Here is a 27568-nt window from a genome sequence, read left to right as displayed (position 1 = left end):
CTTTCAACACCAAAAGCACTTTTATATCTTTTGGGTATTATTGATTTTGAGAATTTCCTATGAAAGCCTCACAAATTTGCTGTTTTCTTTTTCTTCTTCTTTTTTTTTTTTTTTTTTTTTGAGACGGAGTCTCGCTCTGCCGCCCAGGCTGGAGTGCAGTGGCCGGATCTCAGCTCACTGCAAGCTCCGCCTCCCGGGTTCACGCCATTCTCCTGCCTCAGCCTCCCGAGTAGTTGGGACTACAGGCGCCCGCCACCGCGCCCGGCTAGTTTTTTGTATTTTTTAGTAGAGACGGGGTTTCACCGTGTTAGCCAGGATGGTCTCGATCTCCTGACCTCGTGATCCGCCCGTCTCGGCCTCCCAAAGTGCTGGGATTACAGGCTTGAGCCACCGCGCCCGGCCGCTGTTTTCTTTTTCTCTCTTTTTTTTTTTTTGAGACGGAGTCTCACTCTGTCACCCAGGCTGGAGTGCAGTGGCGCGATCTCAGCTCATTGCTACCTCCTCTTCCCTGGGTTCAAGCAATTTTCTTGTCTCAGCCTCCTGAGTAGCTGGTATTACAGGAGCACGTCACCACACTCAGCTAATTTTTTTGTATTTTTAGTAGAAATGGGGTTTCGCCATGTTGGCCAGGCTGGTCTTGAACTCCTGACCTCAGGTGATCCACCCGCCTTCACCTCTCAAAGTGCTGAGATTACAGGCGTGAGCCACTGTGCCTGGCCTGCTGATTTCTTTTTCTTATTTTTTAATTTCTTAATTAAAAAATATTTTTTTCTTGTTTTTTTAAAATTTTTTTTTTTTGAGACTAGAGTCTCACTCTGTCAACCAGGCTGGAGTGCAGTGGCGCGATCTCTGCTCACTGCAACCTTCGCATCCTGGGTTCAAGCAATTCCCCTGCCTCAGCCTCCCAAGTAACTGGGACTACAGGCATCTGCCACCATGCCCAGCTAATTTTTATATTTTTAGTAGAGTCAGGGTTTCACCATGTTGGCCAGGCTGGTCCCGAACTCCTGACCTCAAGCCATCTGCCCGCCTTGGCCTCCCAAAGTACTGGGATTACAGGCGTGAGCCAATGCATTGGCCTAAAATTTTTTTTCTTAAAGACTAGTGTGATAGTAAAGCTTGCTGGTGTTTTTTTTTTTTTTTTTTTCCTTCCATTTTTTTTTTTAGATTCTTGTGCATTTGTTTTCTTCAGTGTAATGTTTTGTCCTGAAGGTTTGAGGTGCTCCTTTTATACAAGCAGTTTCTTTTTTGGCTGCTGATGGAATTGCTGCTTTTTCTATTATAGGTTAGTCATTTACTGAGAAATTTAAAGCATTACAAAAATAAAACATTTAAAAAGGTCTTTGATGATATGGCGGGGAGGAATTAGGGGTAGGGTAGATGTACTTTTGAAAATATTCACTGTAGAATTCCTTAAAACAGCAAGGCTTCTAGCATCCTAGTGGTGTGGTATAAATGAGGTGGACTCGTGCAGTTTTTGTTGTTGTTGTTTTTTGAGACAGGTTCTTGCTCTGTCACCCAGGCTGAAGTGCAGGGGCACGATCATGGCTCACTGCAGCGTTGACTTTCCAGGCTCAAGCAATCATCCTGCCTCAGTCTCCTGAGCCTCCTGAGTATCTGGGACTACAGGTGCGCATCACCACACCTGGCTAATTTTTTTTTTTTTTTTTTTTGAGACAGAGTCTTGCTTTGTCACCCAGGCTGGAGTGCAATGGCACACTCTTGGTTCACTGCAACCTCCACCTCCCAGGTTCAAGCAAGTCTCCTGCCTCAGCCTTCCGAGTAGCTGGGATTGCTGGGATGCATCACCATGCCCAACTAATTTTGTATTTTTAGTAGAATTGAGGTTTCTCCATGTTGGTCAGGCTGGTCGTGAACTTTCCACGCCAGGTGATCCACCCGCCTTGGCCTCCCAAAGTGCTGGGATTACAGGTGTGAGCCACCGCGTCTGGCCCACCTGGCTAATTTAAAAAATTCTTTTTTTTTTTTTTTTTTTTTTTTGAGACGGAGTCTCGCTCTGTCGCCCAGGCTAGAGTGCAGTGGCCGGATCTCAGCTCACTGCAAGCTCCGCCTCCCGGGTTTACACCATTCTCCTGCCTCAGCCTCCCGAGTAGCTGGGATTATAGGCGCCCGCCACCTCACCGGCTAGTTTTTTGTATTTTTTAGTAGAGACGGGGTTTCACCGGGTTAGCCAGGATGGTCTCGATCTCCTGACCTTGTGATCCACCCGTCTCGGCCTCCCAAAGTGCTGGGATTACAGGCTTGAGCCACCGCGCCCGGCCTTTAAAAAATTCTTTGTAGAGAGAGAGTTTTACTGTGTTGCCCAGGCTGGTCTTGAACTCCTGAACTCAAGTGACCCTCCTACATCAGCTTCCCAAAGTGTTGGGGTTACAGGTGTGAGCCACTGTACCCAGCTGTACAGTTTTTGAACTGCTTTTTAGTAAGGTTTTCATCTTTATCTTTGAATCCTCTACTAGAGTTGCCCATAGACTAGGAGAGGAGATACACATTGCAACCCAATGTTACGATGGTTTTTCAGAACAAAATGTTCTGAGATATGGAAGAAGGACTGCTGACTCTGCCTGGGGAAAGTTGAATATTCATAGAAAAAGTGGTGTTTGAACTTAGTTTTGAAGATTAGTGAAGGAAGCATTCTAGTACAGTTGAAATATAAAAGATGTGTAGTGTGGGGTTGGGTATGAGATGGTTTGAGCTAAGGCAGAGGTGGGAGGGAGAATGGAAGAGGAGGAAACTGATTTGTAAGATTTAGGAGGAAATAGCTGTTTTTGCTTTCACTTTGTCCTCTAATTCTCTTCAGTCTGTTTTATGCTGTCAGGTCTCCAGTCTCTTTTCTCTGTAGCTCTCTGTACCTCTGACTTTGGTTGATTCGTCTTTTCCCGTAGTGTTTCATTTTTCTTTTAGTCCCACCTTTTCTAATGTGTTGGTACTAAGGTACCTTTCGTTCTGACTCTATTTGTCTCTTGCCTTTATTTCACCTCCCACCCTCCCTCCCTCTCTCTCTTTATTCCCTTTGGGTTATATTTCTTTTCTCTTCTTTCTTTCTTTCCTCCTTCCTTCCTTCCTTCCTTCTTTCCTTCTTTCTTCTTCTTCTTTTTTTTTTTTTTTTTTTTTTTTTTTTTTTGAGACGGAGTCTCACGCTGTTGCCCAGGCTGAAGTGCAGTGGCGCGATCTCGGCTCACTGCAAGCTCCGCCTCCCGGGTTCCCGCCATTCTCCTGCCTCAGCCTCCTGAGTAGCTGGGACTACAGGCGCCCGCCACCGCGCCCGGCTAATTTTTTGTATTTTTAGTAGAGACGGGGTTTCACTGTGGTCTCGATCTCCTGACCTTGTGGTCCACCCGCCTCGGCCTCCCAAAGTGCTGGGATTACAGGCTTGAGCCACCGCGCCCGGCCTTCTTCTTCTTTTTTTTTTTTTTAAAGACAGGATCGTGCAGTGGCATAGTCATGGCTCACTGCACCCTTGACCTTGGGTTCAAGTGATCCTCCCACCTCAGCCTCAGGAGTAGCTGAGACTATACGTGTGTGCCACCATGCCCAGCTAATTTTTTTTGTAGAGACAGGGTCTCCCCACATTGCCCAGGCTGGTCTTAAACTCCAGGGCTCAAGCCATCCCTTGGCCTCCCAAAATGTGCGCTGACAGGTGTGAGCAACCGCACCTGACCCCTTTGGGTTTCTCTTTGCTCCTACCTTTACGTTTTATTTGCTTTATTTTTTATTTTTTTGAGGTGGGGTTTTGCTGTGTTGCCCAAGCTGGCCTGAAACTCCTGGTGTCAAACAATCACATCTCAGCCTCCTGAGTAGCTCAGGCTGCAGGTGTGTGCCACCTCTCATTATGTTTTATTTAAAAGCAAAGCAAAATAAATTCTTCCACACTATCTGCTTATTTTGCATGTAAATAGCATATAAATTGACTCCCTCTTGGGAAATCTTGTAACATCAACTCCTTTTGATACCTGTCCAAGGACTTAATTATCCATTTTTATGAATTTCTTTTTTTTTTTTTTTTTTGAGGCGGAGTCTCGCTCTGTCGCCCAGGCTGGAGTGCAGTGGCGCGATCTCGGCTCACTGCAAGCTCCGCCTCCCGGGTTCCCGCCATTCTCCTGCCTCAGCCTCCGGAGTAGCTGGGACTACAGGCGCCGCCACCACGCCCGGCTAATTTTTTTTGTATTTTTAGTGAGACGGGGTTTCATTGTGTTAGCCAGGATGGTCTCGATCTCCTGACCTCGTGATCCGCCCGTCTCGGCCTCCCAAAGTGCTGGGATTACAGGCTTGAGCCACCGCGCCCGGCCATGAATTTCTTTTTATGAAACATTTTCGCTTGTATTCAAAGATGCTACTTCTTCAAAGGCCAGAGTGTAGAATGTGACTGCCCGTGTGCCCTGTTTTCTATTTCTTATGCACCTACAAATTGTTCTATAACAAAGTCCAATTCACCTTTTCCCTAAAGCTTTCCCAAACTTTCCCAGGTAGTAGTCTTCTCGGTAGTTTTCTATTATTTTCTAAACACCTCTTTTTAAAATTCAGCTTTATTGAGTTATAATTTATGTAAGAGAAAATTCAACCAATTTTGAGTTTTGACGAATACATGGTGTCATCTAACCACTGTTATATCTCCATCATTTTTATCACCATAGAAAGTTCCTCATGCCCCTTTCATTCAGTTCTCCTGCCCTCACCCTTGGCTCCAGTCACTGATTTGCTTTGTATCAGTATTGTTTTGTCTTCTCTGGAATTTCATATAAATCTTTTGGTATAATGTGTTGTCTTTTGAGTCTGACTTCTTTTAGTTAACAGTGATTTTGAGATATTCATATTGTGTTGTGTATTCGTTGAGTCTTTTTGTTTGTTTGTTTTCTTCTTTTTGAGACAGGGTCTCATTCTGTTGCCCAGGCTGAGTGCAGTGGCATGATAATGGCTCATTGTATCCTTGACCTCCTGGGCTAGAGTGATCCTCCAGCCTCATGAGTGTCTGGGACTACAGGTGTCATCATGATGCCCGACTAATTTTTGATTTTTTGTGGAGATGGGGTTTTGTCATGTTTCCCAGACTGGTCTGGAACTTTTGGTTGCAAGCAGTCCTCCTGCCTCAGCCTCCCAAAGTGCTGGGATTACAGGTGTGAGCAACCTTTCTTACCCTGAGCCACCGTGCTGGGCCTGAGCCTTTGTTATTGTATGGACATACCACAATTTATCTGTTTACCAGTTGATAGACATCTGCCTTGCTTCCAGATTTTAGGCTATTATAACTAAAATGGCTTTAAGTATTCACGTACAAGTCTTTTAGATACCTCTCTTTTTTTTTTTTTTTTTTTTTTTTTGAGACGGAGTCTTGCTCTGTCGCCCGGGCTGGAGTGCAGTGGCCGAATCTCAGCTCACTGCAAGCTCCGCCTCCCAGGTTTACGCCATTCTCCTGCCTCAGCCTCCCAAGTAGCTGGGACTACAGGCGCCCCACCTCGCCCGGCTAGTTTTTTGTATTTTTTTAGTAGAGACGGGGTTTCACCGTGTTAGCCAGGATGGTCTCGATCTCCTGACCTCGTGATCCGCCCGTCTCGGCCTCCCAAAGTGCTGGGATTACAGGCTTGAGCCACCGCGCCCGGCCATACCTCTCTTTTAACATTAATTACATTTTATCTGGAAGTTGAGTTGCAGAGCTGTCAAGAGTGAACCCCCAGTGTTCACAAATAGGCATTTTGCTAGTTCTGTGGTTTTGAGCATCTTTCAGCTTAGATTTATCATCTGTAAAATGGGACAGGCTGGAGATCCAAGCAAGCTAAAGAGCACAGGCCAATTTAAGGAGATCTCTTTCTTTACTTCAAGTGATCATCTTTCTGGGAATATGTACCCAACGTCTAATTTTTCCCCCAAAAGAGTAGTATTTGAGATCAGACATCATATTTTATATGAAAATTCATGTGAAATTTAAATACTGGCAGTTACAATTTAAAAAACACTAATGCAACTGATTTGCAACTGAACACAACTTTGTGGGCATTGTTTTCTCGCTGCAGTCCAGTTTGAGACCTCAGCTGTAAATCTTCAGTTGATTTTGTCTTCTCTTTCAAAATGTGTATCCTCCCAGTAGAGTGCACTTGTTAGGTCCTTTTTACCTTAGTTTTTTTTTTTTTTTTTTTTTTTTTTTGAGACGGAGTCTCACGCTGTTGCCCAGGCTGAAGTGCAGTGGCGCGATCTCGGCTCACTGCAAGCTCCGCCTCCTGGGTTCACGCCATTCTCCTGCCTCAGCCTCCTGAGTAGCTGGGACTACAGGCGCCCGCCACCGCGCCCGGCTAATTTTTTTGTATTTTTAGTAGAGACGGGGTTTCACTGTGGTCTCGATCTCCTGACCTTGTGATCCGCCCACCTCGGCCTCCCAAAGTGCTGGGATTACAGGCTTGAGCCACCGCGCCCGGCCTTACCTTAGTTTTATAGCTCAGCATAATAACTTGCTGGTTGTCAAAATTCCCAGGTTAAAAACTAACGTGTTACTGTAAATTTTATTCTTTCCTCTGATTGGAAGGATATTAAGAATACTGACTGCCTGATGGAGGAGTGGAACTAGGTTCTGATTATGTACTTCTCTAAGGGCTGCTGATTCTATTCAGTGCTATGTTTTCTCAGCAGTTGGAATAATCTGCCTCACTTGTTTGATTTATCTCAACACTTTTGAGACAAATATGGTATAGATTAAACTCTGCGTGTCTCTTTATTAGAAACTATGCAAGGTATTACAGATATACACATAAATTATATGTCACTCTATTTCCTCAAATTGTCTAGAACCATTTAGTGAAGCCAGTATAATGAACTATGAAAAGGTAATAAATTATATGTATTTGTTTGAACAATAAAGAGCAATAATCTCTCTAAAGAGGCCTTTTCCTCTTTATCTGCCATTTCTTTATTGTGTATAGAGATGACTAGTTTGGAGCTTTATGAGTTACTTTGTAAGTTTAGAGATTCTTTTGCTGATTAAACCTGCATAATTGACATACACCCTCATAAGGCTGGGGGGTGTTAAGTGTCCTTTGTTGCCTGAGTATCCCATATTCACCCTGGTTCTAGCTTGGTGGAATGTGGAATTTAGACAATTTAGGATTCTGAGAGGGCTGGGCACGGTGGCTCACACCTGTAATCCCAGCACTTTGGGAGGCCGGGGCAGGCAAATTGCCTGAGCTCAGGAGTTTGAGACCAGCCTGGGCAACATAGTGAAACTCCATCAGTACTAAAAAAAAAAAAAAAAATTAGCTGGGTGTGGCAGCATGTATCTGTAGTCCCAGCTACTCGGGAGGCTGAGGCAGGAGAATTGCTTGAACCTGGGAGGCGGAGGTTGCACTGAGCTGAGATCGTGCCACTGCACTCCAGCCTGGGCGACAAAGGGAGACTCCATCTCAAAAAAAAAAAAAAAAGGATTCTCAGTTAACTTTGGTTTTATACCTTAATAGCAACATCCCAGGAGTATCACATACCAAGGAATAGATCTGAGAATAAAAATAGCCACCATTTATTGAGTGTCTGTTTTGTGCTAGGGCTAGATACTTTATATGTTGTTTTATTGTTAATCACAGTATCCCCACAAAGTAAAGGGGAATTCTTGCATTTATACGTAAAGTAAGGGAGATGAGAGTCTGGAATGAAATTCTTTTTTTTTTTTTTTTTTTTTTTTGAGACGGAGTCTCACTCTGTCACCCAGGCTGGAGTGCAGTGCCTTAATCTCCACCTCCCAGGTTCAAACAATTCCCCCATCTCAGCCTCCTGAATAGTTGGGATTACAAGTGTGCGCCACCACATCTGGCTAATTTTTGTATTGTTAGTAGAAATGGGGTTTCACCGTGTTGGCCAGGCTAGTCTCGAACTCCTGACCTCAGGTGATTCACCCACCTTGGCCTCCCAAAGTGCAGGGATTACAGGCGTGAGCCACCATGCCTGGCCATGAAATTCGAAATATTCATTCCCAATGCATAACCTTTTACCTAGAGTTTGTTCCTCATAAAGTAAGCTTTTTAGGAATGTTAGAGCCAAAGAGGTACCAAGCTTTTCTCAGTGTTAAAAGAGATAACTGCAAAACCATGTTCATATAACCTCTGTACTGGCTCTTACATAGTTTATGCTGGTAGTAAAACCTATTTCACAGTAGGAAGGAATTTGAAGAGAATTTGAAAATTATCTCTAGTATATTTCATGCTGCTTTTGAAACGGTGCCAAATCTGAGAAAAGAGGAAGGAAACAATTTTTTTTTTTTTTTTTGAGACAGAATCTATCCTGTAGTCTAGGCTGGAATGCAGTGGCGTGATCTCGTCTTACTGCAACCTGCGCCTCCTGAGTTCAAGTGATTTTCATGCCTCAGCCTCCTGAGCAGCTGGGACTACAGGTGTGCGCCACCACGCCTAGCTAATTTTTCTTTTCAGTAGAGACAGGGTTTCGCCATGTTGGCTAGCCTGGTCTTGAACTCCTGACCTCAAGTGGTCTGTCTGCCTTGGCCTCCCAAAGTGCTGGGATTATAGGCAGTGAGCCACCATGCCTTGCCCCTACAATGAATTTTGAAGAAGAGCTCAAATCCTTGCTAACAACAGCATCAAAGTTGTTAGAGTGTGTGAAGAATGTCTGGTGTCACTGGAATCCTGCTGTGTGCTCCAGTGTATTCTCGCTTGCATCACTGCCTGTTTTTATGCTGCTGCCATTAATTGTACTATTCTCTTTTTAACATTTTGTAGATTTCTGCAGAACAGCTTGAAAAACGAAGTGATTCTTTTTTTTTTTTTTTTTTTTTTTTTGAGACAGTCTCACTTTGTCGCCCAGGCTGGAGTGCAGTGGCGTGATCTTGGTTCACTGCAAGCTCCTCCTCCCAGGTTCACGCCATTCTCCTGCCTCAGCCTCCCAAGTAGCTGGGACTACAGGCGCCTGCCACCACGCCCGGCTAATTTTTTGTATTTTTAGTAGAGATGAGGTTTCGCCGTGTTAGCCATGATGGTCTCGATCTCCTGACCTCGTGATCTGCCCGCCTAGGCCTCCCAAAGTTCTGGGATTACAGGTGTGAGCCACCGCGCCTGGCCACAAAGTGATTCTTTAAAACTTAAATATTTAATATCCTGCATAAAATATTTTGTTTTAATATGGTGAGTTTATCTTCCTGCTGTGTAGTTTAAAACATTAAAATACAATAATGACGAGGGAGAGAACAGCGTAACATGTATCAGTCCAGTGCCTGAATTCAGTTGATTTAAATTAAATTTAATTCTACTTCTTCCTCTATCCTCTTTTCCCTAGACGATAATTCTATCAGGTCTTTAAAATGGACTAAAATTTAAATATCACTCTTCTTGGAAATTAAAAAAAATTCAGTAGTACAATTTTTCATATTTTTACTATATGATATTACAGTGGTTCAAGACTCAATTTAACAAACTAAGATCTCTGGAGCACATAAAAGATGCTCAATAAATATATATTGAATGACTGACTTTTTTGTAATGTCCTCATTGTGAAGAGCACTGCACTTTTGACTCCTTATCCAGAAGGACATGTGGTCTTAGGGGATTTCCCATTCATTTTCAGCCAACTCTTGTGTGGATGACTGCTTGGAAAGGCATTGCTTTTGGCACTGTAGTGAAATAGATGTGAGATGTGATGGTCATTCTCAGAGATGTCACAATCTGGTAGTGGAAGCAAGGGAATAGGAGAGAAGAGGAAAAATATGAGCTAAGGTATGAAGGTCAGAGTCTCACTACTGGAAATTTTTAGTGGAGTGAAGTAGGATTGTAACTGTCTTGAGGATTAGGGGAAATCTAATATTACACTTTAAAGAAGAGTAGTGGAAGACAGGGTTGGAAAGATAGTGTCATTGTGTATGAGTGTGTGTGTGTATATATATGTATATATATGTGTGTGTGTGTATATATATATTTTTTTGAGATGGAGTTTCGCTCTTGTTGCCCAGGCCGGAGTGCAGTGGCACGATCTCACATCACTGCAACCTCTGCCTCCCGAGTTCAAACGATTCTCCTGCCTCAGCCTTCTGAGTAGCTGGGATTACAGGCATGCACCACCATGCCCAGCGAATTTTTTTTTTTTTTTAGTAGAGACAGGGTTTCATCATGTTGGCCAGGCTGGTCTCAAACTCCTGACCTCAGGTGATCCACCCACCTCAGCCTCCCAAAGTGCAGGGATTACAGTGTGAGCCACCGTGCCCGGCCTTGTTTTTGTTTTTTTTAAGAGACTAGGTCTTGCTATATGGCCCAGCGGGGCTCATGTGATCCTCCTGCCTTAGCCTCCCAAAGTGCTGGGATTATAGGTGTGAACCACTTGTGTCTGGCCTAAGGTCTGAGTAGTTTGGACATTATCCAAGAAATGTATGGGAGTTGCTGATGACTTTGGAGCACAATGTTAATATGACGTGTGGTAGGTTAGAAAGAATAATTTTATCTTATACTAATAATTATTTTAGGCTAAGCGTGGTGGGTCATGCCTGTAATCCCAGCACTATGGGAGGCCAAGGCAGGTGATTGCTTGAGCCCAGGAGTTCAAGACCAGCCTGGGCAACATGGTGAAACCCTCTCTACAAAAAAATGCAATAATTACCCAGGCGTTGGCCGGGCGCGGTGGCTCAAGCCTGTAATCCCAGCACTTTGGGAGGCCGAGGCGGGCGGATCACAAGGTCAGGAGATCGAGACCACAGTGAAACCCCGTCTCTACTAAAAATACAAAAAATTAGCCGGGTGCGGTGGCGGGCGCCTGTAGTCCCAGCTACTCAGGAGGCTGAGGCAGGAGAATGGCGGGAACCCGGGAGGCGGAGCTTGCAGTGAGCCGAGATCGCGCCACTGCACTTCAGCCTGGGCAACAGCGTGAGACTCCGTCTCAAAAAAAAAAAAAAAAAAAAAAAAAGAAAATTACCCAGGCGTGGTGGCATGTGCCTATATTCCCAGCTACTCAGGAGGCAGAAGTGGGAGGGCTGCTTGAGCCTGAAAGGTGGAAGTTGCAGTGAGCTGAGATCACGCCACATCACTCCAGTGTAGGTGACAGAGCAAGACCCTGTCTCAAAAACTTATTTTAATAATTTTCATTAATTTTTAATAATTATTTAAAAATAATTTTTCTTTTTTTTTTTTTTTGTAAGAGACAGAGTCTTACACTGTTGCTGGGGCTGAAGTGCAGTGGCACAATCATAGCTCACTACAGTCTTGAACTCCTGAGCTCAAGCCGTCCTCCTGCCTCAGCTGAGTAGCTGGGACTATAAGCATGTGCCACCATGCCTGGCTAATTGTTTTATCTATTTTTTTTTTTTTAAAGATGGAGTCTTACTCTGTCGCCCAGCTCAGGTCGTAGTGCAGTGGCGCAATCTGGGCTCACTGCAAGCTCCGCCTACCGAGTTCACACCATTCTCCCACCTCAGCCTCCCAAGTAGCTGGGACTACAGGCACCCGCCACCATGCCCAGCTAATTTTGTTTTTGTATTTTTAGTAGAGACGAGGTTTCACCGTCTTAGCCTGGATGGTCTCTAACTCCTGACCTCGTAATCCGCCTTTCTCGGCCTCCCAAAGTGCTGGGGTGACAGGCGTGAGCCACAGCACCCGGGAGGCTTGTTGCCCAGACTGGAGTGCAGTGGCGCAATCGCAGCTCACTGCAAGCTCCGCCTCCCAGGTTCACGCCATTCTCCTGCCTCAGCCTCCGGAGTAGCTGGGACTACAGGTGCCTGCCACCATACCCGGCTAATTTTTTGTATTTTTAGTAGTGACAAGGTTTCACCATGTTAGCCAGGATGGTCTCCATCTCCTGACCTCATGATCTGCCCACCTCGGCCTCCCAAAGTGCTGGGATTACAGGCGTGAGTCACTGCGCCCGGCTGCCTGGCTAATTTTTTTTTTTTTTTTTTTTTTTTTTTTTTTTTTTTTGAGACGGAGTCTCGCTCTGTCACCCAGGCTGGAGTGCGGTGGCCGGATCTCTGCTCACTGCAAGCTCCGCCTCCCGGGTTTACGCCATTCTCCTGGCTCAGCCTCCCGAGTAGCTGGGACTACAGGCGCCCGCCACCTCGCCCGGCTAGTTTTTTGTACTTTTTAGTAGAGACGGGGTTTCACCGTGTTAGCCAGGATGGTCTCGATCTCCTGACCTCGTGATCCGCCCGTCTCGGCCTCCCAAAGTGCTGGGATTACAGGCTTGAGCCACCGCGCCCGGCCGCCTGGCTAATTTTTACGTGTTTTTTTTTTTTCCTGTAGAGACAGGGTCTCACGATGTTTCCAAGACCGGTCTCGAACTACTGGCCTCAATTAATCCTCCTGCCTTGGCTTCCCAAAGTGCTAGGATTATTGGCATGAGAATAATTTTAAAATGGGGCATAAGAACTCGAGAGGAAGAGGAGGATAGAGACAGGAAGACTGTAGGGCAAATACTAGAATGGTAAATATAAGATGATGAGGGCCAAGTAAGGGTTGAAAAAGAGGGAAGGGCACAGTCAAATAGATGCATTTGTGTGCAGTACAAGGTAAGTGATCTGTATATCTTTGTTAAAAAGAATTGGCATGATTTAACAAAGCGAGTAGGGGAGAAGAAGTTAAAGAATGAAGGCTGAAATCAGCCGTCTATCCCTGAATGTCAGAGAGTGATAGTATTATTGACAGAATAGGAATGTTTGGATGGGGAGATGGCATATTGTATCTGAGGTATTGGAATATGAACATGGAGATATCCACATCTCAGATGATAGAGCTCATGCATACACATGTTTAGGTTCAAAATGTGGATTTGGGAGTTCTTTAGAAATGATCTTTGAGGCCCTAAGAGTAGAGATAGTCTTGTGACGATGGGTTTGCTTGGAGGCATCCATTTACTGAATGACCTTGGACAAACCTCTTATCCTTGCTGTACTTTTAATTTATTAATGTAAAAGGGTTGGACAGGGACTGGGGGATAGTGGTTATCCTGATACCAAGACTATATTAACTAGATGTTTTATCAAAATACTGGTTCTTGTTACTTCACCAAGTTGTTTTATCAAATGACAGGGTGTAGAAATGTACTTTAATCTCTAAACAGCTACACAGATACAAACTGTGAATATTTTGTCCCCAGTGGTAATCAGAGTTGGCTGGGATTAGAAATGCATCCTCTGGTTCTGTCTAAAATTGGTCCATGCTCTTATTCTTGTGCTCTGAACAACTTAATTGACAGATATCAAGGCTGCAGAAAACCTCCAATACCTTGCAATTGATAGTTTTCAGGAAAAAAAAGCAGTCCTTCCCATTCAACTCAGATTAATCTAGACACTTGCTTTAATAGTCTTCTTTTTAGGGCCGGGCGCTGGGTGGCTCACGCCTGTAATCCCAGCACTTTGGGAGGCCGAGGCGGGCAGATCATGAGGTCAGGAGATTGAGACCATCCTGGCTTATATGGTGAAACCCTGTCTCTACTAAAGATACAAAAAATTAGGTGGGCGTGGTGGCGGGTGCGTGTAGTCCCAGCTACTCAGGAGGCTGAGGCAGGAGAATCGCTTGAACCCAGGAGGCGGAGGTTGCAGTGAGCCGAGATTACGCCACTGCACTCCAGCCTGGTGACAGAGCGAGACTCCGTCTAAATAAATAAATAAATAATAGTTTTCTTTTTGGCAGGGCGTGGTGGCTCATGCCTGCAATCCCATCCCTTTGGGAGTCTGAGGTGGGTAGATCACCTGAGATCAGGAGTTCGAGACCAATGTGACCAACATGGTGAAAAACTATCTCTACTAAAAATACAAAATTAGCTGGGTTTTGTGGTGCATGCTGTGTAAAAGTAGCTATGGTAAAAGTAGCTGTGGTAAAAGTAGCTGCGTAAAAGTAGCTGTGGTAATCCCAGCTACTTTGGAGGCTGAGACAGGAGAATGGCTTCAACTCTGGAGGTGGAGGTTGCAGTGAGCAGAGATCACACCATTGCACTCCAGCCTAGGCAAGAAGAGCGAAACTCTGTTTAAAAAAAAAACAAAAAACAAAACTTCTTCCTTATTGGTTCCCAAAGAGCTTTGACTAAGCTCCCATATGTTGCCCCTGTAACCCAAAGATTAAAGTTGGATAGAAGCCTTTGGAAAGGAATTGAACAAAATTGTAACTGAGAGTTCTGTCTTCCTCTAACATGGCATTCTAAGGAGAGAGATCGCTTTTGAGATTTAGTATATTCTGTTTGCTTTTTAAGATTTTCAGTAAAAGGTGGTTTTCGTTATTTTGTTTAATTGCATTTTTCGTGGCAGACCTAATTCACCTCCCATATTTTATTTTATTTTTTAAATTTTTGTTCTTTATTTATTTTTTTATTTTCTGAGACAGAGTCTCACTCTGTCACCCAGGCTGGAATGCAGTGGCGCGATCTCAGCTCACTGCAGTCTCCACCTCTGGGGTTCAAGTGATTCTCCTGCCTCAGCTGCCCAAGTAGCTGGGATTACAAGTGCCCACCAACGCACCTGGCTAATTTTTGTATTTTTAGTAGAGAGGGGGTTTTGCCATGTTGGCCAGGCTGGTCTCGAACTCCTGACCTCACGTGATCTGCCTGCCTTGTCCTCCCAAAGTGTTGGGATTACAGGCATGAGTGACCGTGCCTGGCTACCTCCCATATTTTAAAAACTCTTGAGTGTGAGGATAAGACTATTGCATTGATCAGGTATACAGAGTGTGCAAGGTGGTATGGTAAAAGAATCACAAATTCTTACAAGGTCATTATAAGTACTGCTTTGGCTAGGAAGATGATCTTTTTTCACCTAATCTGAGGGAAAAGATACACCTTCTTCCTCCTTACTTTCCTCTTTTCCTATTGTCCTTCCTTAAAGACTAGCAGCAGCAGAATTTGGAAAATAAATAATGGGCATGTTTTACTAATAATTGTGACATAAACTATAATAATGTATTTTGAATTTTACTTGCCTATTTCTAAATTTTGGAGTCTAGAGAACTGCTCTCAAAGGGTAAAATATTGTGATTCACCTGTAGTTTTGGTTACAGGATTCATATTACATAATAAAGGGAGAACCTGAGCCCCACCTTTCCCCCAGTATATTCCTTGCATAGGCAACCTCTGCTGCTTAAATGTTTTGGAGACTTTGGGATATCTGATATCAACTGTACCATGAAACAGGTAGTGGCTTGACTTAGTAAGCATCTGAAGGACTGTTTTGTTCTACTCTTGCAGAGTAGGGTAGTTTTCAAAAGGAAAGGAAGGGAATTGTTGAGCGGGACCTATGAAGTATAACAGGATGGATAGAATATAAGGCAGATGGGTCCTAGTTTGCTAAAGAGCTTGGGTAGTCTGATAAGTTGTCTTTCTTGCCAAACAAGGGAGTCACGTGGGGTATACACATTGTATAACCTTTTCAGTCACCAAGGTTGCCTGTTCTTCCTGCCTCCCTGTTTCCTTGCCTCCTTGCCTCCCTTCTTCACTTCCCTTCCTTCCCCACCTCCCTGTCCATACCCCTCCCTTCCCCTGCCTCTCTTCCTTTCCCTTTCTTTCTTTCTTTCCTGCCCTCCTGCCTACTTCCCTATGTCCTTTCCTTTACCTCCTGTCTTAGTCTGTTTTCTGTTGCTATAACCACAGATTAGATAATGGATAATTTTAAAGAAAAGAGATTTATCGCTGGGCATGGTGGCTTATGCTTCAAATCCCAGCATTTTGGAAGGCTGAGGCAGAAGGATCGCTTGAGCCCACGAATTTGAGACCAATATGGGCAACATAATAAGACCCCGTCTCTACAAAAAAGAAAAAAAAGTAATTAAGTAAAAAGTAAAAGAAAAGAGATTTATTTGGCTCATGATTCTGAAGACTGCAAAGTCCAAGAACATGACACTGGCATCTGTTCAGGGTCATCCCATAGTAAAAGGCGAGAGGGTGAGAGCACATGGGACAGAGGAAGTTGATCTGAATTCATTTTTTTCTATCAAGAACCCACTCCTGTGTCCAGTGATAATGTCATTGATACCTACCTCTTAAAGGGTCAACATTCCAGTACTGGTAGGATGGCAATTAAATTTCAAACATGGCCGGGCGCGGCGGCTCAAACCTGTAATCCCAGCACTTTGGGAGGCCGAGACAGGTGGATCAAAAAGTCAGGAGATTGAGACCATCCTGGCTAACATGGTGAAACCCTGTCTCTACTAAAAAAATACAAAAAACTAGCCGGGCGTGGTGGTGGGTGCCTGTAGTCCCAGCTACTCGGGAGGCTGAGGCAGGAGAATGGTGTAAACCCGGGAGGCGGAGCTTGCAGTGAGCTGAGATCCGGCCACTGCACTCCAGCCTGGGCGACAGAGCGAGACTCCGTCTCAAAAAAAAAAAAAAAATTTCAAACATGTTTTGGAGGGGACATTCAAACCATAGCATCTTCCTTGCCTGTCTTTTCTTTCCTTTCTTCCTCTTTCAACTTTAATGAGGATTAAGCCTTAGGAGAAATTATTTATTTAAATTAGGGGTTATGGCCAGGCACAGTGAAGTTGAGGTGTGGTGGAGGTTGCAGTGAGCTGAGGTGGAGGTTGCAGTGAGCTGAGATCGCACCACTGCACTCCAGCCTGGGGGACAGAATGAGACTCTGTCTCAAAAAAAAAAAAAAAAAAAAAAAAATTAGTGTTTAGAACAGTTTCTGCCTCTTAGAATTGTGGATCTGGAACAGTTTAAAGACAACAGAGAGAGGAACAAGACCCCTGGTCACATGAAAGAAATGAACATGAACCAGCAAAGATTAGGAAAGATCAAAGTAGACCATAGTACATTAACTACATAGCAGTATAAATTTATTGGCATTCCTTTTTTGTTTTTCTTTTTTGAGACAGTGTCTCACTCTGTAACCCAGGCTGGAGTGCAGTGGTGTGATCTCAGCTCACTGCAACCTCTGCCTCTCAGGTTCAAGCTATTCTCCTGCCTCAGCTTCCTAAGTAGCTGGGATTACAGGCACCCGCCACCATGTCCAGCTGATTTTTTGTGTTTTTAGTACAAACGGGGTTTCACCATATTGGCCAGGCTAGTCTCGAACTCCTGAACTCAACTAAGCCTCCTGCCTTGGCCTCCCACAGTGCTAGAATTACAGGATGAGCCACTGCGCCCGGCCTGTATTCAGGCACTTCTTATCTAAAAAACTTAAAAAAAAAATTGTTTTGGTAAAATATATAAAAATTTACTATTTTAACCATCTTTAGCTGTACAATTTTATGGCATTACGTACATTAACAGCATTGTGTAACCATCACCACTGTCTATTCCAGAACACTTTTTTTTTGAGACCAAGTCTCACTCTGTTGCCCAGGCTGGAGTGCAGTGGCACGATCTGGGCTTACTGCAACCTCTGCCTTCCCGGTTCAAGCGATTCTCCTGCCTCAGTTTCCCAAGTATCTGGGACTACAGGCGTAAGCCACCACGCCTGGCTAATTTTTGTATTTTTTGTAGAGACAGGGTTTCATCATGTGTTGGACAGGCTGGTCTCAAATTCCTGACCTCAAGTGACCCACCCGCCTCAGCCTCCCAAAGTGCTGGGATTACAGGCATGAGCCACCACCCCCAGCCCCCAGAACACTTTTATCTTCCCAAACAGAAACTGTGTACACTTATTAAATAATAACTGTTGCAGCCCTTAGTAACCGCTGTTCTACTCTCTTTCTCTATTCTAAGCACCTCATATAAGCCTAATCATACAATATTTGTCCTTTTGTGTCTAGTTTATTTTACTTACCATAATGTTTTTAAGGTTCATTCTTGTTGTAGTGTGTATCAGAATTTCATTCATTTTTATGGCTGAATAATATTGTTGTATTTGTCATATTTTGTTGATTCATTCATCTGTTTGTGGACACTTGAGTTGTGTTTACCTTTTGGCTTTTGTGCATAATGCTGCCATGAACATGGGTGTACACATATCTGTTTCAGGCTCTGCTTTTAACTCTTTTAGGTATATACCTAGGAGTGGAATTGCTAGATTATATGGTAATTGGATTTCGCTTTTTGAAGAAATACCAAACCGTTTCCCACACCAGCTGCAGTCCTACCAGCAAATGCACGAGGGCTCTGATTTCTCTATATCCTTGCCAATATTTGTTATTTTCCACTTTTTGGATAATACTCATCCTAAATGGTGTGTCAAAAATGTTTTAGCATTTACTCTGATGAATGTTAGATGACTCAGAAGAGCTACTTACTGTTGTGAGGAACCAGTTTCCTTAAGTTACTAAAAGGGGGCAATGGCCTAAGTCAGTTCCATATAAAAGGGGAGCTGCAGGGATTCTGGCCATCATATACAGCATCTCCTTATTCATAAAATACTCTCATTTACAAAAAGGCATGTTTATTTACAAAAAGGTATGTTTATTATTAATATATAATATATATTATTATCAATACATAATAAATATATATTGTTTGTAAAATACTCTCATTTACAATGAGGTTTATATATTTCTTGATGTGAACTTTTTCTTTATATGTGGACTCAAGGATTAGCGGAAACTCTCAGATTCAGAAAGAGCACAATTGAGGAGCTCTTGAAAATATGTAAGCTGCCAGGACACACCAGTCAAGTCTTGGGCTTGGCTTTTAAAGTTACGATTACTTATTTCGGCAGTTCTAGGGATGAGCTTTTTGTAAGAAGATTATACCTATTACTTTACCTTTTGTCTTGCTTATCATACATAGTAAGCCTCAATACATGTTCAGAGAAACAAAAACAAAAGAAGCCCAGGATAAGACGTAGCAGAAAGGGGCTGTGTAAGAATTTGAAGCTGTGGCTATTTTCAAGTGATACCATTGAACCTAAAAAAATCATGTGTTCCTCCTCATGCTTCAGCTGTCTAGGATCTAGTTCTCTGTTACAGGAATATCTTTGTCTGCCTAACAGCTTTTGTTATTTTTAAATGAGCCTCAGGTACAGGAAATCTGTTGATAAATAATATTTCTAATGTACTACAGTCCTCTCTTGAAAAATCCATAAAACTGTATTGGGGGCCGGGCGTGGTGGCTGACGCCTGTAATTCCAACACTTCGGGAGGCTGAGGTGGGTGGATATCCTAAGGTCAGCAGTTCGAGACCAGCCTGGCCAACATGGTGAAACCCCGTCTCTACTAAAAATACAAAAATTAGTGTGGTGGTACTTGCCTGTAGTCCCAGTTACTCGGGAGGCTGAGGCAGAAGAATCACTTGAACCCAGGAGGCAGAGGTTGCAGTGAGCTGAGACTGCGCCATTGCCATTCCAGCCTGGCCGATGAGTAAAACTCCATCTCAAAAGAGAAAACAAAATCTGTATTGGGAACTGGTGGAACAGTGCTATGAATAAAAGAAAATAACGACTAGAGGAATTTGGCCTTTCCCTTTTTCCCCCAACTTCCCTGGAAGAAATACAAATCTTGAGGTAGGCATGAGGGCAGGATGGAAGATTTGATGATCAAATACATTTAGGAAATGGTACCTGGGTATACTGACCTTTTGGTGATTTATAAAACACATTAACACAAAGTTTCCATGAAGTCCTGTATCAAAGGCAGTATACAACTTCATTTAATGTGTTTTTCAAACCTCACAACCCTTTTGTTGAGTAACCATTGAACATTCTTTGTAACAAATATTCCTTGGTTCACACTTTGGGAAATTGACAACTGCTTTGTAAATTGAATTTTGTGTTTATTTTTATTTTTAAAAATACAGACAAGGTCTTGCTGTTTGGCCCAGGCTCGACCCGAACTCCTGGGCTCATGCAGTTCTCCTGCCTCAGCCTCCTAAGTAGCTGGGCCTGCAGGCATACACACCATGGTGCCGGGCTACTAGACCGTTGCTTTTGATGTATTTTAATATCAAAGCTTCAAGTAAGATACGGATATTCTTGAGTCCAAAGACGTGTAAAGCCATCCTGAAAAGCAAGTTGTTACACCTTCCTTCTCACTGTTGTTATTCTTGCCTTTTTTTTTTTTGAGACAGAGTCTCCAGGCTCCAGGCTGTCACCAGGCTGGAGTGCAGTGGCACAGTCCCAGCTCACTGCAACCGCTGCCTCCTGGGTTTAAGCGATTCTCCTGCCTCAGCCTCCTGAGTAGCTGGGACTACAGGTGTGTGCCACCATGCCCAGCCAATTTTTGTATTTTTAGTAGAGACGGGGTTTCACCATGTTAGCCAGGATGGTCTTGATCTCTTGACCTTGTGATCCACCTGCCTCGGCCTCCCAAAGTGCTGGGATTACAGGTGTGAGCCACTGTACCCGGCCTTATTATTCTGCTTTGTAAATATTAATGTACCCGTTGTATATGGTTTGCTGGTACAGGATACAGTTTTTTTTTTTTTTTGAGACGGAGTCTCACTCTGTCCCCCTTGCTGGAGTGCAGTGGCCGGATCTCAGCTCACTGCAAGCTCCGCCTCCCGGGTTCAGGCCATTCTCCTGCCTCAGCCTCCCGAGTAGCTGGGACTACAGGCGCCCGCCACCTCGCCCGGCTAGTTTTTTGTATTTTTTAGTAGAGACGGGGTTTCACTGTGTTAGCCAGGATGGTCTCGATCTCCTGACCTCGTGATCCACCTGTCTCGGCCTCCCAAAGTGCTGGGATTACAGGCTTGAGCCACCGCGCCCGGCCCAGGATACAGTTTTTGAGTCGTGTATCATTATGGAAAATGCTATGTAATGGTAAATTCTGTAGAAAACTTTTTTCTTCCTTCACTTTTGGGTGGGCACTTTCATTCTTTGTGGTTGTGTTGTGATAAATGTTTTGGAAGAGTACTAAGCATTTCTGGAAAATGGGTATGAAATGTTGGGGATGAAGATAGTTTGTTGTGAAGTTGTATCATTAGTTTTAGAGACTGGGAGCCGTTTATCACTGAAAAGGAGTTCCACAGCATAGAGTAGAATTGGTCCTTTCCCTGTCCTATTTGCTGCCACTTGTGAGACTAGGAGAAACAACTAGGTGAACGAACTCAACCCATTACTTGGTAGAGACCCTCTCTGGGAATCAGTGCCTTGAAAACATTTAGCCGTGCTGCTAAGTTATCACAGGTATTGAGCTTTTGAGCTAGACTCGCTGTAGGACAAATAATGAAAAACTAAAAAACAAAAACGAACAACAGGCCGGACGCGGTGGCTCAAGCCTGTAATCCCAGCACTTTGGGAGGCCGAGACAGGCGGATCACGAGGTCAGAAGATCGAGACTATCCTGGCTAACACGGTGATACCCCGTCTCTACTAAAAATACAAAAAACTAGCCGTGTGAGGTGGCGGGTGCCTGTAGTCCCAGCTACTCAGGAGGCTGAGGCAGGAGAATGGCATAAACCCGGGAGGCAGAGCTTTCAGTGAGCTGAGATCTGGTCACTGCACTCCAGCCTGGGCGACAGCGCGAGACTCCGTCTCAAAAAAAACGAACAACAACAACAAAAAAACAAAACCAGAAAGCATTGGCACAATATACCTATTGATGATAATCACCTTTCCAAATTAATTTTTTTTTTTTTTTTTTTTTTTTTTTTTGAGACGGAGTCTCGCTCTGCCGCCCAGGCTGGAGTGCAGTGGCCCGATCTCAGCTCACTGCAAGCTCCGCCTCCCGGGTTTATGCCATTCTCCTGCCTCAGCCTCCTGTGTAGCTGGGACTACAGGCGCCCGCCACCTCGCCCGGCTAGTTTTTTTGTATTTTTTAGTAGAGACAGGGTTTCACCGTGTTAGCCAGGATGGTCTCGATCTCCTGACCTCGTGATCCGCCCGTCTCGGCCTCCCAAAGTGCTGGGATTACAGGCTTGAGCCACCGCGCCCGGCCTCCAAATTAATTTTATTACTACATCATAGTGTAATATGTCATTCATTCCCATAACATTTCTATTACATGGTTAAGAGAGAGTAAGTGTTATTTCTCTGATCTAGGAGCTAAGGCATAAACTTAACAAATTTACTCCAGTGTACGGCTGTTTCAATTACGGGATCAAACTTGGAATCCAGATCTCCTAAACAATTGCCCTTTTTGCTAACTGCATTTACTCAAGTTTGTTTTGATGTGTTTAAATACATTTTTAAATAAATACATGTATTTGTATTGAAGTTTTATGGCTTAGACAGTTAAATAACCAGGAAAGAGTATTGTTTTTTTCCCTTGAAGATCAGAAAAGTGAGGCTTAGAAAGATGGCCTTACCTAGTGTTGTATAGTTTGGAGGTGAGAGCTGTGACTAGAATTTAGCCCTTTTTTTGTCCACTGTTGATAAACCAAGATGTCGGTAGATAGTGTTTTTACTGGATGCCAATAAGTGTGTATTGAATAGAACTCAATCTCTTCCTTTTTTTTTTTAATTTTTAACAATTTTTAAATTTTTTTGAGACAGAGTCTCACTCTGTCACACAGGCTGGAGTGCAGTGGCACTATCTCAGCTTACTGCAACCTGTGCCTCCCGGGTTCAAGCGATTCTTGTGCCTCAACCTCCCAAATAGCTGGGATTACAGGCGCATGCCACCACACCTGGCTAATAATTGTATTTTTAGTAGAGATGGAGTTTTGCCATGTTGGCCAGGCTGGTCTTGAACTCCTGACCTCAAGTGATCTACCTGCCTCAGCCTCCCAAAGTGCTGGGGTTACAGGCATGAGCCACTGCGCCCAGCTGACCCTATTGCTAGTAAGGTCAGTTTTTCAGATTTTAAAGGATATCAAACTTTTCTCCCAGATCCAGGTTTTACACCAAGATTATACTAGTCCACTTTATTGAACACATGACTTGAATTAGATGCCTTTTGGGAGGCCTAAATCATAGGTCTAGAAAAAGTGACTGACCTTCTTATAGGAGTCAGGAGAGAGAATTAGGGCAATGACTATGACTACATACCAGTTGTAGGACAACGGCATGAGGTCACATAAGGAGAAACTGTGCAAGAACAGGCCTTTGGCAGGAACAGGGAGCAATCTAGTTATACTGTAGCACTGAATTGAAAAGCACAGTTAACTCTGTTTCTAGGTGGGCACTTGACATTGTTTCCTAGGTTAGACCAGTGAGTTGGGAATGACAGCCCACTGGAGGGGAGAGTGCAGCAAAGATGCAGGAAACACAAATTGTAGTCAGTTTATTAATCTAATTAAGTAGAACAATGATTGAGTCCCTGGGCATGGTGTTGTGTGCCTGTAATCTCAGCTACTTGGGAGGCTGAGGCAGGAGAATCACTTGAACCCAGGAGGTTGAGGTTGCAGTGAGCCAAGATTGGGCCACTGCATTCCAGCCTGGGTGACAGAGTGAGACTCTTGTCCAAAAAAAAAAAAGGAAATTAATATAATGTATTACTCTAACCCTCTAGCCCCAGACAATGTGCTGATTTCAGAAGGCAAATTCGTTGTAAATTGATTGTTTACCAATATAAGAAGTGACACTACATCTAGACCAAATTAGATCAAGGATAGGGCAGTGTTTCTCAAACTTTAGAGAGGACCACAGTCACCTGGAGGGTGTATTAAAAAACATTGCTGGCACCCACTCCTAGAGGTTCTGTTTTGATTTTGCATTTTAAACAAATTTTTAGGTTGATGCTGTTGTTAGTACTGCTGATCTTTGGATCACACTTTGAGACCCACTGATCTTGGACAGGAAAATGAAGCGAGTATAACTGTTCAGTTCCTCCTGATTAAGGTCTTCACGGAGAAGGGAAAAAACGCTAACATTTAAGTCTGTACCCTGTCAAAATCCTGTGCCACGTGATTTGTAGTCATTGTTTAACTTAACCCTTGAAACCACTCTGCAAAGCAGTCCCCAGGCCCATTTTCCCTCAAACATACACCTGTTAAAAACTTGCTGGAGTAATTCTTTCTTCACTGGCAGCTTATACCTTATAACTGAAAGAATAATATTGACATATACCCGTACAAATGGGATTTTATTTAATGTAGAGGATATGTTAAGTTCCATTGCTGACTATTATGTATTCATTACTCTTCTTGTTGACTTACGAGAGAGATAAAATGTAGATTAATTTAGCAGTAATGATTATACAATAAATGGAATTAAATTTTGAGATATAGTTTCTCATAAAGAACATAAAGTGAATGAGAGCTTGACTTTAAAAATCAATATATTACATCTTTCAGATCACAGAAAAAATGAGCCTATGTTAATTTTGTGTGTGTTTTTTTTTAATGTTGCCAATTGGTTATTGACCAGCTGTACTTTAGAAAAATACAGGAGGAGGAATGGTAAATTTCAGAATAGTAAGTATTAAGGTATGACCAAATCCTTGATAACTCAACCATAAGACTTATTTAAAGCACAGTATTTTCTGCTAATATTGTTTTTGAAAAGTCAACTTTTTTTTGAAACGTCAACTTGTTTTTCCTGGAACTCAGTGAAGTTACTTTGTGTTGTTTGACAGACAGCATCATACAGAATTATTAAAAAAAAAAAAAAAAAAAAAAGCAGTGATCCAAGCAGTTGAATTGGAAGCACTCTGGGGAAACCTGCTGTTTATTGTGAAAATCATCTTCGATCTCGGAATTAAAAGTAAAGCTGGAAAGGAATTTACAAACGAGAAAAAAAAGAAGTTTGGAATCGGATTCACAGGATCTGGGCTTGGAAATGCCTCAGGTAAATCATACAGAGTAGGTGCAAAGTTTTATATTTTCCCACTACAGAAAGTCAATACCATTGACTCTTAAATGAATCTTAACACAACTTTGCGTACTACCTTTTTATGGTATCTTATTTCTGATCTCAGCTAGTTTTGAGTACATGTTCTTCCTTCCATTGGCTTCTATTTCTTTCTTTGCTATCACTTGAAGTTTAATGAGTTCTACATAGGTAGTATGGTGAATAGGTAGAAGGTAGACAGATCTTCTGGCTTTATGGGGCAAAACCAACTCCCCTGAAAATTAATCTGCCACAGCAATCCCATTTCTGTCTCCTCACTCTTCCTGTTTCCCAGTTCTTACCTTTCATTTATGCCAGCTGAATTTAGAAGTAATTAAGAGGAAATAGTGAGAGACTTCAGGCTCCCTCCCCCAACCCCTCTCATCTCTCTCTTTCTCATAGACACACACACACATACATATGTGTGCACATATAAATATCTCCTTACAAAACATATCTAAGAATGATTGTATCTGTTTATATTATGGCAGCGACTCTGAATTGATCGGTTTTGGTTTGAGGCAATCACTGAGACAATCAGTGAAGCCCTGTTAGTCCCTATTCTGCTTATCTAAACTCCTCCTTTTCTTCTCCAGTGTTTAGCTCTTGCCCCTCCCCTGTTTGTTTCAGTGCTGGGGAGAAACCTAGAAGTAATGAGTGGGCAGGGACTCTTGGGTGACTTTTTGTGTCTGAGCTATCCTTTGAGCATAGGGAATCAACAATTTGCTGGGATTGTCTGGTGACTTGAGACAGGCAGAAGAGGCAAAGAAAGGGGACTTGGTTAATGGATATTGAAAAGACAGTGGCCGGCCAGGCCCAGTGGCTCAGGCCTGTAATCCCAGCACTTTGGGAGGCCAAGACAGGCGGATCACAAGGTCAGGAGATCAAGACCAGTCTGGCCAACATCGTGAAACCCTCTTTACTAAAAATACAAAAATTAGCTGGGTGTGGTGGTGCGTGCCTGTAATCCCAGCCACTCGGGAGGCTGAGACAGAATTGCTTGAACCTGGGAGGCAGAGGTTGTAGTGAGCCAAGATCACGCCACTGGACTCTAGCCTGGGGAAAGAGGGAACTCTGTCTCAAAACAAGAAAAGAAAAGACCAGCGGCCTACTGCCACCCCAACCTCTGTGACAGATGGACTGCACATACCCTTTTAGAGTGGTTGCCCATTCGAGGTTTAGTTTTATATTTACTGAGTACTTGAATTTGGGGCTTAAATTTTAAACTTATTTTCTCAAGCTAACTTTTTCTAGGAAGAAAGGTTCTGCAGGCCTGGAAATGTTGGGGGAAGGTAAGAGAAAGAGAAAAAGAAAAACAATAAGATGGGACGTACCAATGAAGAAAAATACGATGAGAAGGTCTATGAAAAGTCCAGTTTGCAAAAGATAGAAAGTATATGAAAAGAATAAGCAAATAGATTAATACCATTTAAAAACATTTCTGCAGAAACTTGTAAAAAAAAAAAAAAAAAAAAAAAAAAAAACTAAGAGATTTTTGGCCTGGTGTCAGTGGTTCATGTCTGTAATCCCAGCACTTTGGAAGGCCAAGGTGGGCGGATCACTTGAGGTCAGGAGTTTGAAACCAACCTGGCCAACATGGTGAAACCCCATCTCTACTAAAAATACAAAAATTAGACCAGGTGTGGTGGTGCGCACCTGTAGTCCCAGCTACTCGGAAGACTGAGTCAGGAGAATTGTGTGAACCCGGGAGGTGGAGGTTGCAGTGAGCTGAGATCACGCCACTGCACTCCAGCCTGTGTGACAGAGCAAGACTCTGTCTCAAAAAAAAAAAAAAAAAGCTGGGTGCGGTGGCTTGCACCTGTAATCCCAGCACTTTGGGAGGCCGAGGCAGACTGATCACTTGAGGTCAGGAGTTAGATCAGCCTGGCTAACATATAGTGAAACCCCCATCTCTACTAAAAGATATAAAAAGTAGCTGGACTTGGTGGCGTGTGCCTATAGTCCCAGCTGCTTGGGAAGCTGAGGCAGGAGAATCGCTTGAACACTGGAGGTGGAGGTTGCGGTGAGCTGAGATCTTGCCACTGCACTCCGCCTGGGTAACAGAGCAAGACTATGTCTCTCCAAAAAAAAGAAATTTTTAATTCTTTCTCATTCTCTTTCTTCAGCTCAGTTAGATTTTAAAGTGAAGCCTTTCTATTATTTGACCCACTTTAGAAGGGTGAGCCCAGACTTGACTCTGAGGGATTTGTATAGATGTTAAAATGTAAACAGAAGATAGAGAAAAAAACAAGAAGGAGAATTAATGCTGGGTCTCAAGTCTTTTTTTTTTTCCCCTTTATTTATTATGGAATGGACTGTGCCCTTTTTGGGAATCAGGATTAAGGCTACAGCGTTCATGCCCAAGTTACTGGTCTTACCAAGGAGATCTTTGGGTATTTAGTTGATTCTGTTTCCGTTACCTTCCTGCAGGCATTGGTTATACTAGATAGTGAATCCCAAACTGTCTTCCGGCTTGCTTTGGAAAATAAGACATGGGACTCACTCAGCAGCACAGAGTGAGAGTGATTTGCTGTATCTGCAGACCCCAGGAAAAGACAGGGAATTCTCTACTGATGATAGTTAAAATAGTGTTGTTAGACAAGGATGTGAAGAAATGTTATATAGCTAAGTGAAAGTACTTGATAGGTGCTGTATGGTGACTGGTGGCTAAATAAGCTTTAGTTTCTAGAAGATATTAATTGCTGCTGTATATTTTTTCAATTTTTTTTGACAGGGGAAACACTTCTTTAAATTACAAACTCAATTCATTTGGTGTATTTCAAAGGTGCAATACTTTTCTTCATGTATCAGTGAAAGAAGTTAGAAATTAACTCCCCCAAAAAATAAGCAAATGGCAAACCAATGTCCGTGAAAGTCACAGTCACATATAGTGTGGCCTAGAAAACAGAGGGGCAAGACAGGCTCCAGCCACTTTCATGAGTTTCATCAAATAGTGGATCTACTCAAGGGTGGAAAGAAAAGGCAACTTTCAAAAAGGAGTATGTTATTAAATGAGGCGTT

The 27568-nt window shown here is 43.3% G+C and overlaps 1 protein-coding gene across 3 annotated transcripts in view; it reads left to right on the top strand.

Moving 5' to 3' along the window:
- The window catches only part of LOC105480886 (CREB3 regulatory factor), an 84340-nt gene that overhangs the window by 7676 nt on the left and 49096 nt on the right, over positions 1 to 27568 (top strand). Inside the window, exon 2 of one of the 3 annotated variants that reach the window (XM_071098084.1) lies at positions 24294 to 24505. The exons of 1 other annotated variant lie outside the window; for it this stretch is intronic. In XM_071098084.1, the coding sequence (XP_070954185.1) occupies positions 24497 to 24505 (9 nt within the window). In that variant the 5' untranslated portion in view covers positions 24294 to 24496. Of the gene's footprint in view, positions 1 to 24293; positions 24520 to 27568 lie in introns of all 3 variants that reach the window. One more of the 3 variants, XM_071098085.1, reaches the window with a different exon arrangement.

This window comes from Macaca nemestrina, chromosome 6 (assembly GCF_043159975.1).
Source record: "Macaca nemestrina isolate mMacNem1 chromosome 6, mMacNem.hap1, whole genome shotgun sequence".
In the NCBI taxonomy this organism is placed as follows: Eukaryota; Metazoa; Chordata; class Mammalia; order Primates; family Cercopithecidae; genus Macaca; species Macaca nemestrina.
Note: the sequence above shows the minus strand (reverse complement) of the source record. Positions and strands in the feature narration are given on the sequence as shown.